Source organism: Euprymna scolopes, chromosome 43 (genome assembly GCF_053919585.1).
Source record: "Euprymna scolopes isolate OS-2025 chromosome 43, ASM5391958v1, whole genome shotgun sequence".
Lineage (NCBI taxonomy): Eukaryota > Metazoa > Mollusca > Cephalopoda > Sepiida > Sepiolidae > Euprymna > Euprymna scolopes.
The window spans coordinates 59,170,020-59,184,979 of record NC_136524.1 but is presented as its reverse complement, the minus strand read 5'-3'; the positions used below and the strand labels follow the sequence as shown (position 1 = coordinate 59,184,979).

The 14,960-nt window shown below is 34.9% G+C and overlaps 1 protein-coding gene across 2 annotated transcripts in view; it reads left to right on the top strand.

Moving 5' to 3' along the window:
* The window catches only part of LOC145268354 (LYR motif-containing protein 9-like), a 136,771-nt gene that overhangs the window by 25,656 nt on the left and 96,155 nt on the right, over nt 1-14,960 (top strand). For both annotated transcript variants that reach the window (XM_080123876.1, XM_080123875.1), the window contains exon 2: nt 6,020-6,112. In XM_080123876.1, coding sequence (XP_079980002.1) covers nt 6,020-6,112 — 93 coding nt within the window. The remainder of the gene's footprint in view (nt 1-6,019; nt 6,113-14,960) is intronic.

Here is a 14,960-nt window from a genome sequence, read left to right as displayed (position 1 = left end):
GAAAATATTAACCTGGAATTTATATATATGTCTTATTTATAGTATGCCGAATTTTGCTGGGTTTATATAATTGAAAATTCAGTAATCGTTCATATACCAATAAGTTTTCAGCCAAAAAGAGATGACTTAAACTGTAATCTACAAAATCATCATATTTCATAATTGAGCATTCATATATTGTTTTAACAAAAACCAAGACTTCAAAGAATGGATTGATGGCAAAAGAATAATGTATTTCATCGTTAGTTACAATTGTTTCAAGACTATTCGGACAAATTCAAACATTATGCCGTTTTTTTGCAAAACTTTACAAGGATGAGATGTAGGTAAAATATGTTCACTTGTTTTCTTTTCCTTATAAAGGAAATGGTTTCCATAATGTTTTATTGTTAAAGCGTTTTTTATTCAATAAGTCTGATGAAAGGCTGTTCCTGTGAAAATTTTCAAACTATATAATGCTTGAATTTGTCCAAATAATCTTGAAACAATTGTAACTAATGATGAAATACACTATTTGTTGCTATCAATCCATTCCTTGATGTCTTGGTTTTTGTTAAAACAAAAATGTCTGTGTGTGTGTGTACACTTCCCTGCCAAATAACTCTTGTCAATTTTCGGTCTACAGACTCGAGATTTGACATAAGGGGTATTGAGATTTGGGAAAATCTTTTTAATCAGTTTTCGGCCAGAAATTTAGTCGTCAAGGGGTCCAAGTTCGACGATTTGACCATTAAGAACTCTACCAAACTCCTCCACCAATTTTGGGTTTAAACACTTGAAATTTTAGATATAGGTTACTTGGACATGGTGTTGCATAGCATATTAAAGAAATATGATGGGGACATTCATATTGATGAGGGGGAGATACATTTCTACAGTTCTGGAGTGTTTCTTCTTAACACATATAGCGAGGAGAGGGTTGAGATAGGGGATGCACATTCTTATAACACAGGACGGGGGAGTCATTACTTATGATAGAGAGGGGGGACACATTACTTAGGATGGGTTATACAAAGTTCATTATGACGATGAGTGAGACAAAGTTCATATTAAGGATTACACATTACCTTTAATTGTTGAATGATGACACAAAGACGACAGTTACGAAAACATGATGATAACTTCTTTATTATCAGATCGACCAGTCAAATGATGATGGCGTCAAGGAATTCAAAGTCATTTCTCCATGTTAAATGTTCGACCCCATCGCTTCTAAAAGGACCCTCCTCTGATTATGTCAGCTCTGTCTGACCAACCCTGCTGGTTCTTCAATCCGGACTTGACTGCCTCTGATCTTCGACTCTAGCTCCTATATTGAGAAATTCCCTTTCTGCTATGACGTTGTGTATGGCTTCAAAACGTGATTGACTCACGTGGCCTAAACATACGTGGTTCGGCACATGCTCCCAAACCATTTCTGCAGACAAAGAATTCTCAGTAACTTATTTTTCAACCTAACCTATTTTCAGTATATTCCTAAATTGCATTGTTCATTATTTTCTAGCTGACCTTATTTTAATTCAGTTTTCGTAAAAAGAATGAACAATTAAATTCTTTCTACAAACAAACATATTTAAACTATTTTATATGAAATTTAACAATGCGAAATTCTAACATTCCATTTTCTGAAGCTATTTCTGAACCTTGCTTACAAAGTTCGAATCTCGGTCCATCCTAATCTCATTTTCACTTATCTAATGTCCTTCTTACTTACAAGAAAAAGGGGACCATTTTTCTTGTAACAATGGATATAACTTTATAATTTGATTTGAGCCCAAAACAATAAATGTTAAGGGGTCATAATTGGAGTCAGTTTTAACAAAATTGACCTCTGCGGTTTCTACAAAAGTATGCAGCCAATTTTTGGTCTAAAAATTTGAAATTTTACATAAAGTGTATTCAGACATAGGGCAAGCTTTTTAATCATTTTTTTGCTTCCAAGAGGTCAAAATTCAGAAAATTTTTCCATCGTCGTCTCTTGCAAACTATTAAGCTAATTTTCGGTCTAAACATTTGAAATTTTACATAAAGGGTATTCAGCAAGCTTTTTAATCAGTTTTTGGGCGAAAATTTGGCTAGCAAGAGGTTGTGGTTGAAAGAGTTGACCTTTGCAGACTCTACCAAACTCCTCCACCAATTTTGGGTCTAAACATTTGAAATTTTAGATGTAGGTTACTTGGACATGAGTAAATTTAATTTGAGCCCAAAACAATAAATGTTAAGGGGTTAAAATAGGGATCAAAGTTTTAAAAAAATTTGATGTTTGCGGTCTCTAGCAACTTTTCTTTATGGTAGTTAAGGAAGACTATTATATAAAAAGGCATTACCATACATATTCACACTTTTGAATATATACATAGGCAAATAAAGTTATGAACAGTACATAGGGCCCGAGCAATGCCAGGTGGAACTGCTAGTATATATAGATATAAAAGAAATAATGGTATGAAGTCAAAACATGAAAACTGCTGTGGTACCTAGTATAACTGAACCAACAAAGTTTCCTCTTTAAAAGCACTTAGTTAAGAGTGATGATTCCTTTAGATGTCCACAGGTCTCATTGGCCAGGTCTTGCAAGCGCTTGTCTGAACAAGTGCATGATAAATCTGGACTTTTGTGCCTATGGTGATCTCAAGATCACCGTAGGCACAAAAGCCAAGTGATAAAAGAAATATTAGTGTGATGTTGGTCCCCCGCAAAGAGGGACCTATGTTTTCAGTGACGTCCGTGCTTCTGTGCGTCCATGTGTCCGGACGATTGCCAAATAACCATCCATTAGTTTTTCCTGAAATTTTGCCACAAATTGTATTTCATTAAATAGATGTGCACAGTAAAAAAATGGTTTTTGCAAAAATTCCTGTTGCGTCCCCAATGACTCTTAAAAATGGCCCAAAATGGCCAAAAATGACACTTTTTGCCCCATAGCGTTTGATCCATCCATATTAGATTTTCCTGAAACTTGGCCAAAATGTGGAGCCCATTGTTCTTAATATCAATCCGGTATGGATTACCATGGCAAAATTCTGGTTCACGTCCCCATGGACTTTTAGTGCTAAAAACACCCCTTTTTGTGGCTCTTTTTTCATATTTCTCAACAAAAACTTGGTATGTCTGACTATATAGTGTTTTTTCACGGTGGTCAACACAAATATACATGTTTTAGGACCTGAAACTGCACCGTTATCCATTTACACTGGGATTTGGCATCTCCAGTAGCTCTGAACAGGTTAAAAATGGCCCAAAATGGGCAAAAATTACACTTTTTGCCCCATAGCATTTGATTCATCCATTAGATTTTCCTGAAACTTGGCCAAAATGTGGAGGCTATTGTTCTTATTATAAATTCAGTATGGGTGACCCTGGCAAAATTCTGGTTCGACCCCTCTGGGACGGGTTCACATCCCTCTGGCTAAAAAAGCATGCCTTTTTGGTGCTCTTTTTTCATATTACTCAAAAACTTGATACATATGTCTATATAGTGGTTTTCCATGGTACTATATTCAAATATACATGTCTTAAGGTGTGAAACTGCACTGATTGTCCATTTTCACTAGGATTCGACATTTATAGGAAGCTCAAAAGGGGTCATAAATGCCGCCAAATTGGAAAAAATTTAACTTTTTACCCCATAACTTTTGTTCCATCCATAAGATTTTTCTGAAACTTGGCGAAAATGTGAAGGCAACGTTAACCCTTCACACTTCATCATTTCTTCACTATTTTTTTTGCATCATCTCACATGCAGCACCAGAGGGGGACTATGTACGCGCGGCTTGTTGTTACTAAAAAATATTGCAGACGGTTATAAAACGACTTGTGAATTTATTGACAAGATCATTTTATTTAAAAAGAAAATAAAAAAAATATTTTAAAATTAAAAATACCAATAGGGGCATGGGTGCAAATCGCAGTTCCAAATAAATTAACAAGAAAACTTTAATATACTTACATCTCATGCAAATATAAGCATCTTCACCAAAAGTTATGGAAAATGATCGAGTAGAACTTTAAATAAAGATAAAAATCATTATTTTGCCGATCCACCATTCATTATTACTAAATTAAATGACAGATTGACTTATCTGCCCTTGCTTTATGTGTGCTGCTCTTATCAATGGCAGATCAGCAAAAATACGATAAAGCTGATTTTAATTTTTAATTGAAATTCTACTGTATAATCTTTCTTAAATTTTGGTGTAGGTACCTGTTTTTGTATGATACATAACAATATCTAAGAATTTTAGTGATAATTTATTTGATGTTGTGATTTTCACCTGTCTCTGTATCGGTACTAGCATCTCTCTTTTGTTTAATTCTGTTTTTGTTTTATGAAATGAAAAAATAAAAATCTATTAAAAAAACAAATTTTGTTTCTTTGCACTGTAATATATTTTAGCTTTTTTTTTTTATAGACCTAAATGAGAATTGCCCTAGAGACCCCAGATGGAATTGAAAGAAATATCTAAATGAACGATGTCTTTAGATTTTTTAACAATTTTAACCTTTATTATAACCAATTTTTATTTTCTGTTAACATATACATCTAAGACAGTAAACGACCAAGTTCTCTCCGATTCTCTCTCCTCTGATCTTGAGCAAGTGGTAAAATGGGGAAAGGAGTGGCTGGTTACTTTTAATGCATCTAAAACCAAGCTTCTCTCTTTATATCATCAACATTTTGATCCACATCTGGCATCAATTGAAATGAATGGCTCTCGTCTTCAGGAGGCTTCAAGTTTTGACAAGCTTTTGAGCTTGACCGTTACTCCTGATCTTAAATGGAACACGCGCATCAAATCTGTTGCCAAGGCCGTTGGAAAAATGGTGGGATCTTTCTATCGATCCAGTAGATATCTCACTGCTGATGAAATTCTCTATTTATATAAGAGCCGGGTATGTCCAAGGATGGAATACTGTTGCCACATCTGGGCAGGAGCTGCTAGAAAGGACTTGTCCTGCCTTGATAGAGTTCAAAATAGACTTTGTAGCCTCATAGATGTCCTTTTCTCTTCCCTGCAACCTCTATCTCACAGAAGAGATGTTGCGAGTTTGTCTCTGATGTATCGTTATTTTAATGGAAAGTGTTTGACTGAACTTCAGTCTATGGTCCCCTCTCACCAAACTTTCACAAGAAACACTCGTCTAGCTGAAAACACTATCAATAATTCCCCCCACTCTTTATCTGTGCTTAAACCTAAACATAGATTCCATGAACAAAGCTTCTTTCTTAGAACTGCACGCCTATGGAATTGTCTTCTGTTTTCCTGCTTTCCGGCTGACTACAGTATGGTTGTGTTCAAGTCTAACGTAAACAAGTTCTTGATGAGCCGTTCCATATAAGTTAACAAATTTACCGAATTTCTATTACTAACGATTACTATATTATCCAATTTCTACTGTACACTCTTTAACCCTTATCCTTGAGTGGTCTCTTGGCCTTGATAATGTGGTGATGCCTGTGTAAAAAAAAAAAAAAAATTGATTTCTATAATACACAAAAAACATTAACGTATATATTTGTGTTAGAAAGATGAATCAAACTTAGGAATTTAAAAAAATCAGAACGTTTGGTTATTAAAACTGGAAAAAATTGTGCTTATTTTCTGATACCAAATAAAACGATTCTTTGTTATTGTTATATATATTTTTTTAAACTTAATTTTTCATGGCACGTATTAATAATGAACTGATAAATAGTTATGGATTTTAAATTACCAGTAAAACTAAAATTTATCAAGTGTATTTCTATGTTTGCCAAAAATATGTGCACATTTTACATGGGTCCCACCTCAAAGACAGCAAACTCTAAATCTAGAAATTTAAAATAATCGGCATCAGTAATTGTATAGGAATTATGAATTTAGAACAGAATCGGTAATTGTATTGGAATCTGTTAAAACATTGAAATCGTCCCATCCCATACACACACACACACTATATATATATATATATATATATATATATATATATGTATATGCATGCATATACACATAATAGTTATGTTTCGTTGTGATTGCAGAGCTTCAATACTCACTCAGATGAAACAGATCCTGAGAGAATCAAGCAAATCATGTTTCGTGCTCTGGAGGATATGGAGTGGATTGTCAAGAAGGTGAGTGCTACTTATACCCACAATTGTTACTGGAAATCCATCTTTTAGTGGAGGATGGCGATGCTAATGATGCAGTTAGCTGCTGTGTAGGATAAAATCTCTCTAGTGGGAAGACTGGTAGTTTGAGAGAAGGCTCTCATAAGAGTGGCGGTGAGAGAGGATCTACTAGATCGATCCACCTATCCATGTATTTACAAGTGGCTTCTCTCATTAGTATAATTCAGTAAAGAGAGAGAGAGTAAGAAGAGTATTTTCTTTAGTTTGGGGCTGGTGTGAGGGTGGAGTTGGAGATGGATTGGAATTTCTTTGTTCAGAAATTTGTACCACTTGACCTTCTGGTGTAACCTTATTTTGGGGCCATATGTGAGCAGTTTGGGGAAAAAAAAGAGATATTTAAGGTGGATAACAATTTACCTGTCTCTCAAATGTGTGTAGAATTTGGACAAAGGGGAATGGGTTCAGTTTAACTTAGTGGTTTGGTATGCTGGAGGTCAAAGGTCAAAGGTCAAACGATCCTTTTAACCAAGGGTACAAGTCAATCAAATTCTTCACTGCTATCTTTATTTTCATGATAGGTGCTTGACTGAACTTCAATTTCTGTCCCCCCCCCCTCCCCTCAACATGGCAAAAATTCAAGGCAAAAACTCCAATCTCTCTGGTCTCCCACACCCTCCGACCCATAAAACCTTCACAGTAAAAAATACCAATCATTGCAAAAAAAAAAAACAAAAAAAAACCCAAAACTTTGCTTTTTACCTATGCATACCTAAACCAAGTAAACTTTCTATAAATAAGAGTTTCTTTCCAAGAAATTCCCCTCTGTAAAACGTGTTATTGTAAGACTATTTTCCTGAAGACTGCAACTTGGTCATTTTCAAGTCTGATGTCAACAAATGCCTATTGAGCCATCTTAAGTGAATCAAACTTTCGTTATCTCTTCCATGGTATTGTCTCATTATCCAACTGACCACTCTTATTATCCAGTGGCTTTTGGCCTTGATAGATGGTGACACATTAGTATAAAATTTCAAAGGAAAAACAATAACTTGTAGATGCAAGATTATTATTTTGTGATTATTCTGTTTGTGTTTCATAATTACTAAAATGAGATTTTATAATTTCAATTGTTGTTCATATGTTGGGTATTAATCTCATATTTCGGTTAATGTAACCACCGGCTTTCTTTGGGTGTGTTTTGTTGAACTCTAGAATCTTTACAGAATTTCGAATGATACCCTTGATTTAATTCTGAGCTTGACAAGATGCACCTGAAGAATGTTGGGAAGTTACATCAACCGAAACGTGAGGATTACATTCAAGATGTGGACTTTAGTCTGACTGATCCAAATTCTTTAATTCATTCTTCAACTATTTTTCTAATACTTTTTCTTTGCACTCTTATACGCATTCCTTAGGTATCTCCGAAACGCACTACACAATTAGCTACTCCCCCCTAGCCTTGAGGACCTTTGTGGCCTTCGGGCCAAGGTCAAAGTGTAGTATCTGTTCCGGCAGATACTGCAAGCTATGACTAGCTATGACTAGCAAAGACCAGATGTGGGGGCAACCCCACATGCCTGACCTTTAACCAGCTCCCAGTTCCCACCTCTCGGGAGCTGGTCCCCTTTTCCCTTCCCCCTCCCTTCACTCCTCACATTAAAAATTGGCCTTGTGCCTAATTTGCTCGGTGGGGGAGCAAATAAATACCATCTGTTCCGGCAGATGCTGCAAGCAAAGACCATTGCCCTTGCGGCAATTTTCTGGCCCATGTACCCTACATGGGCCAGCTGGCAAATCACTATCCAGCTCCCATTTTCCACCTCTCGGGAGCTGGTACCCTTTTCCCTTCCCCTCCCCTTCTCTCTCCACATTAAAAAACGGCCTTGTGCCTAATTTACTCAGTGGGAAAGCAAATAAATACAACCCCCCCCCCGCCTTTGGTTCAAGATCAAAGTGTAGTATCTGTTCTTCAGATGCTACACTTCAATTTCTTGTTTTCTGTTAGTGGAGGAGAAATCCTTCACGACTGAGACAATTTTTATTTTTTGTTCTTTTCTCCACATTAAAAAACGACGCTGGTGTCTAACTCTGTCCCGTGGGGAGGCATTGTAAATAGGAACACGATGTAACGTTAATATAAGTTAATATTATCAGCATAACTTTTGTGCCATCCAAAATAAGAAGCCTAAAATAAACTGATAATAATAAAAAAAAAAATGTTCTCTATATATGAAAATAATGAAATTGCCAGACTAAAATCGTGCTTACATTATCGACACTTTAAAACAGCGTTCCTATGTTGTGATGTTGTTTTTAACATGCAGGTATACATGTGTTTAATAAATCTAGCAAAAATCAACTAATGATTAGATTTTCATGAAAATTTCAATACTTATTCGCTTTTAAATTAATCTACTGTTATATACAATGAACTTTATCTTTGTGTGTGTGAGTTCGTTCACTATGGATTTGGAAACAGCTGGGCCGATTTTTTTCTTTAATTTCATGCAAAATTTGATGTGTCTGGGAGTGTTCTTATGTAGGTTTTGTATCGGAATGTGTCCAATAATTTTTTTTTTTTTTTTTAATTACATTTTCACCCCAAACAAGGCACATTGTCACTTTGATGTAGGGGGCTACTATCAGAGACCTAAGCTACAGGGGTACTATGTAGGGAATTGGGCAGCAAGATGTCTGTTCATGTTACACTTGAACTTCTGCATGTCAGTACAGTTGGGGAAGCAGAGACCCGGAAAGGAATTCCAAAGTCTAGAAATTCTAGGGAAGAAACTACTTGAGTAGAAAGCTCTCTTACATCTAGGGATCTCTACTGTTGTAGGGGTGGAATTTAGCTGCTTGTCAGGTTTGTCAGGGATATTTATGTCGAGGCCCAAATATGACAACAATACTCCATACTTGGGTGAATGGTAGCCTTATAGAGGTACAGTATACTTTCGGGCGTTAGTAGCTTTCTGGCACGGTAGAGAGAGCCAACCTTCTTTGCAGTGGTCCTGGCAATGCTCTCAATGTATCTGTTCCAACTCATGTTTCCTGTGAACGTTAGGCCGAGGAGTTTAAAAGAAGTACTTTCAGATAATGAGTCGTTGGCCATTGCTATTGATGGTAGAGAAGGTTTCTTGTAATTATTGAAGAAAACAAGTTTAGTCTTGGCAGCATTGAATGTGACGATCTATTTTTGTCCCTATTCTACTACAGATTGGAAGTCATCCGCTAGTGTTTCTGCCATTTCTTTAGATATGTGTTCATTTGTTTTCCTGTCGTGCCTGTTATAGAGCGTTGTCATCAGCATATATATCCATTTCAGAGACAATTTTTCAAAACGATATCTCGTGAGAATCCGTCGTCTCTGTCCAAAGTTTTTGTGAGACATACAAACATACATATATACATACATTTAGACAGACAGGTGAGATCTATGTTATAAATGCAGTTTTTGCCAAATATATGAAAAATATTTTTTTGTTATATGTCCCTCCCTTCCCTTGTATTTCGTTTTATGAAATCTGAAAGAAATATATAAGTGATAAAAATTTTTAATGTTTTATAAAGCTGAAGAGTTAAAAAAAATTGAATAATATTTATTTTTTATGTTTAGTCGATCTATTCTTTTGTAATTTACCTTAAATTCATAAATAAAATATTAAAATAAATTCAATATTATATTTTATGAAATAATAACGATTTTTTTCTTATTACTATACTAGCTGTTCAGCCCGGCTTTGCTCAGGCCCTATTTACTGTTCATACCTTTATGTGCATAAGTATATATATATTAAAAAGTTTGACTCATGTCCAGGTAACCTACATCTAAAATTTCAAATGTTTGGACCCAAAATTGGTGGAGGTGTCTGGTAAAGTCTGCGAAGGTCAACTCTTTCAACTTTGACCTCTTGGCAGCCAAATTTTTGGCCAAAAACTGAATTAAAAAGCTTGCCCTATGTCTGAATACACTTTATGTAAAATTTCAAATGTGTAGACCCAAAATTGGCTGAATAGTTTGCTAGAAACGGTTAAATATTTTAAACTTTGACACCTTGGCATCCCAATTTTCATCCAAAAACTGATTAAAAAGCTTGCTTTATGTCTGAATAAACTTTATGTAAAATTTCAAATGTTTAAACCAAAGATTAGCTGAGTAATTTGTTAGGAACTGCAGAGGTCAAACTTTTTAAAACTTTGACCCCAATTTTGACCCCTTAACATTTATTATTTTGGGCTGAAATCAAATTAAAAAGTTTGATCCATGTCCAAGTAACCTACATCTAAAATTTCAAGTGTTAAAATCAAAATTGGCAGAGTAGTTTGGTAGAGTTTTCAAAGATAAAATCGTTGAACTTTGACCCCTTGACAGCCAAATTTCTGGCCGAAAACCACTTAAAAAGATTTTCCCAAGTCTCAATACCCCTTATGTAAAATCTTGAGTCTGTAGACTGAAAATTGACAGAGTAGTTTGGTAGGGAAATGTACACACACAAACAGACAATTTCACTTTTATAGATATATAGATACTATAATCAGTTGAATTGCAAAGAAAGCAAAACTTTCTAAAAACAATTTTCTTTTAACATATTATCTAAATTTCATTCTTCCAAATATATGGCATAATCACATTGACACACCAGTTTCTATTAGATCACTAAAGTTAAGTGACGTTGAGCCTTATCAATACTAAAGTGGGCGACCATTTGGTAATGCCAGATGAAACCGGCCAAATACAATTTTTGAATGGCCAAACCGTTTCAAAAAAGACCAAATTTGTGACATTTGGCTTTAAAAAGGTAATTATTATTACTTATTAATTTATCTAATTTGGGTCAGTTTAAAAAGGACAATAATTTTATAGAAATGTTAATAAACTCATATTTGATATATTTGATTGTTTTTTTCTGTCCCAAAACTATTTTTTTGCACTATCCAGAAAAATAATAGGTTTATCAACACTTTCCATTCAGAAAACATGTTGGAAACAACGTACAAAAGTCATATTGTTCTCATTGTTGTTAAAATTTGCAACAGTAGTTTCCCTAAACTAAGAATAATTTTGTAAACTTCCAATGTATATGTCAAGCTAAAGACTTATTGCGCAGTGTATTATATCTGGATCCAACATATAGCGAATAACTGTTTACTATGTTAGATTTTTAATTTCCAAATATGACGGCTTATTTAGATCATCTGTATGATTTTGTTTGATAATAATCTGACGTCTACTTTAACATCATCAGCAAGTTTGAATTACTTGCATTATTCGGACTACTGTTCTCATCTCGAGTGTTATTTTCACGTTTCAGTGTATGTAATCTTTGACTTTCATCAAGGCTATTTCATTGAACTATTACTGCAGTTACCTCCCCATGATTTCATGCAGTTATCTCCCTTGCTTTCATAAGAACTTTCAGTAATAATTAATTTTTTATTTTAGCATTTTTCATACTTGCATCATTCGGACTACTGTTCTCATCTTGAGTGTTATTTTCACGTTTCAGTCTATGTAATCTTTGACTTTTATCAAGTCTATTTTGTTAAACTGGGGAATCTGCCCTTAATTTCAAATCAAACTCTTTAATCCATGGGGTTAAGAACTCCCGGCATAACGAATAAAGTATGTAGTGAAATTCAGTTCTAAGCACTGAACAGTACCTAAATTTCAACTCACACCATCCATATAATGTAAATAAAGGAATCGTCTGTTACCTACAACGCCAAACAAAAGTAATATGTAGTAACAGCAATGCACATCAAAAAGAGATACAGTTTGAGAGAAACCCCCCATCGAAACAACTATTCAGAGAGTATGACATCAGCTCCAAGAAATTTGTACCCGACACTAAAGGACACCATCCAGAAACTCATTTCAGTTTGTAAACAATATATGCTGTTGTCAAAAACTTCAATGAATATATAATCCATATGAAAGGACAATATTCAGAAGCGATTCAACTCTCCAGAAACAGCTTGTGCGAGTCAAACCCTCTACAAAATAAAATCATGACTAAGAACTGTGTATATGAGATCCCATGTAAATGTGGAATACAAAGGTGAGACATGTTGCCCACTAAAAGTATGGTTAGAAGAACATTGAAAAGCCATAGTATGCAGAGAGATTGAAAAATCAAGTTTAGCTGAACATATCTGGAGGGAAAAAGAAAACCATTAACCATTATGGGATGAAGTAAAAATTATAAACAGAAGAATGGTAGCGAGTAAGATGACTCAAATAAGCAGCACAATCAATTTCTAAGACCTAGTATAGAATTTAACACAATATGGGAACTGTTAATCTATATATATAAAAGGCAAATGCAGTGTGCGCATTTTTGTATATCCAAGAAAGGCTTTTTTTTGCTGGGCTTCTCCTGGGGGGGGGGTTACTATGTCTTAGAACTCTTTATATATCTCCTAGTCATGCAGAAATAGCAGTATGACACATGATCTTTACCTTCTCTCCAAACCGTTGGAACAGCAAATGGCATACTCTTCCTTTTTTTATTTCTCCAATCATGCAAGTTCTTGACACATGTTTTGCAGCTAACATGGAGTGCAAATGGCTTGTCCTGGTCCCCAAGCTTAACTCCAAAGTAATCACGATATGCCTTCTTCACAAAATCAGTTACATTTGTTAGTCTACGAGGAAAAATCACATTACCACATATGTAGCAGAACCTATCAGGATGATTTGTGCATTTTCAGTTTTCTAAACCATTTTCAGTTTCACTGTTGTCAATATAGTCAATGCAGTTTCACTTTCGGTTTCAGCTTCCTGAAAGTAAACAAAAACATCATTAGGTTTCAGTATCAGTTTCGGGGTGCCACAGTATAATTTTCATGCAAAAAGAAAATAATAATAATAGGCTATACCTGAAGCCTTGTTTTCCTTATACTTAGTACTATTCAAGACCCAAAAGTCGCAGTTCTCATATCTCAAAAACTAGACCTGATCCAAGGAAACAGATGGCATTTTTGGATTCAGCACACCAAAAATACTATAAACCACTTGAAAGACCTTCGACCTTTGAAAAAAAAAAATAAACGCAGGGCAGTGTAATTAGTAATAAATGGTGATATCCACAACTAAAAATACAAAAGTAGGTTTAAGTCTCCTAAAATTCGTACTAGAATTGTCTGCAAGGACCCGTTGTACAGTGGTTAGAATGCTAAGAAAAATCAATTGTAAAAGCAATAATCTCCTAAAGTTTGAAGGTTCAATTCTTAGTGTAGGTGACTGAAAAATACGTAAGACCTCTATCCAGTCATGGTTGATGGAATAAAAGAAGTGAAGTAAATAAAGAGTTCGGTTTGAAATTTTGTCCTAATTCCCGAGTTTGACAAGGAGAAGGCCAGAGGTTACATTGATTAAAATGTTTTAAAAATAACACTCAAGATGAGAACAGTAGTCCGAAGAATTCAAATATATAAGTTCTAAACAACATTTTTCTGTAGGTTAAGGGTTCAATCTTTAGTGTGGCTTAAAATTACATGAGACTACTGGCTTATGGAATGAGAGCATGCTGCCCCCATAAATTAAATAGAGGGTTTTGTTTGAAATTCCTGAGTTATATAAAAAATACACCTGAATAAGGTCAGCGGAGTCATAAACTGAAACATTGTAAGGTGAGAACAGTAGTCTAAGAATCCAAATCAGAAAAATTATAAATCCTCATCTCAAAAATTTAGGAACATCATCAAACTATTCCATGAGGGTCGTTCAATTCTATTTTTTTTTTTTTCTTTTTTCAACTGAAAGCATTGAAGAGCTACAAAAACTGGAATGGTATTATTAAAACGAGCAACCTTTTATGCCCCACAATGTATTTCCATCAATAGAGTTCCTTAAAACTTCCCGGCTATGGAACACATTATATTCCAATCCTTTCACAATATTCATCATCATCACATGTCCAGCATCTCATGAATCTTTGAGTGGCTTCTGCAGTTGATATGTGCTGACTAATCAGAAAAAGAAATGATGATTACGAATAAAATTGTTTCTTTGACTGATAAGCCACTTGTAACATGGCCATTATACTCAAACTGTGTTCGTTACAGTTTAAACCTCTCTCGGACCCACACACTGTTTGATACTGTCGAAAAGGAACAAACAAACAAAGCATAAATAAATCTGACTCGGCTTTTTTTTTTTTCTTTTAGCAAAAGGCATTATTATTTTCCAAACATTGCCTGCTTCTTGTTTTTTTCTAATTGTTCATTTCGTCAGCCATGAGATTAACAAAACCTCGCCATCTTAACACTAGACTAGAAGTCTCTTGCTGCCATCATGGGGTCACACGTCCCTCTCGCCTGACGTACACTTTTCTTCTTGCTCAACCACATGCTGGCCATTTCTCATTTTCAACTTTACACGTCCATCTTTTTCGATGCACCCTTTGCTTCTCCTCAGCCACAGGGTGTCCTTTTCTTCTTTTCCTTGCCATGCAAGTCCGCGCGCACTTACTAATTTGCATAGTGCTCAAACGGCTGCTGCTGCTAATACCTTTGCTAGCCATCTATCCTTCGACCGCTGCTGATATTTACACATGCATTGATAAGCACTCAGTTACACATTCATCTTGTTAAAAAACAAAAAAATATTTAGAACATACAAGGGAAAAAATATTTGTTTTTCATCCAAATTTGTTTTAATATAACATGAAAAAATAAGGTAATTTAAATAATATATTTACTTATTTATTATGGTTCTGAACATCTTTTATTTTTGTTAATAATTACATTTCGACTTCAAAGCAACATCTCAGAAAATATATAGTATAAATTTACCTCTGGGTAGGTTGAACCAGCTGCCTCTGAAGAAGGAAATATCAAGGAAATA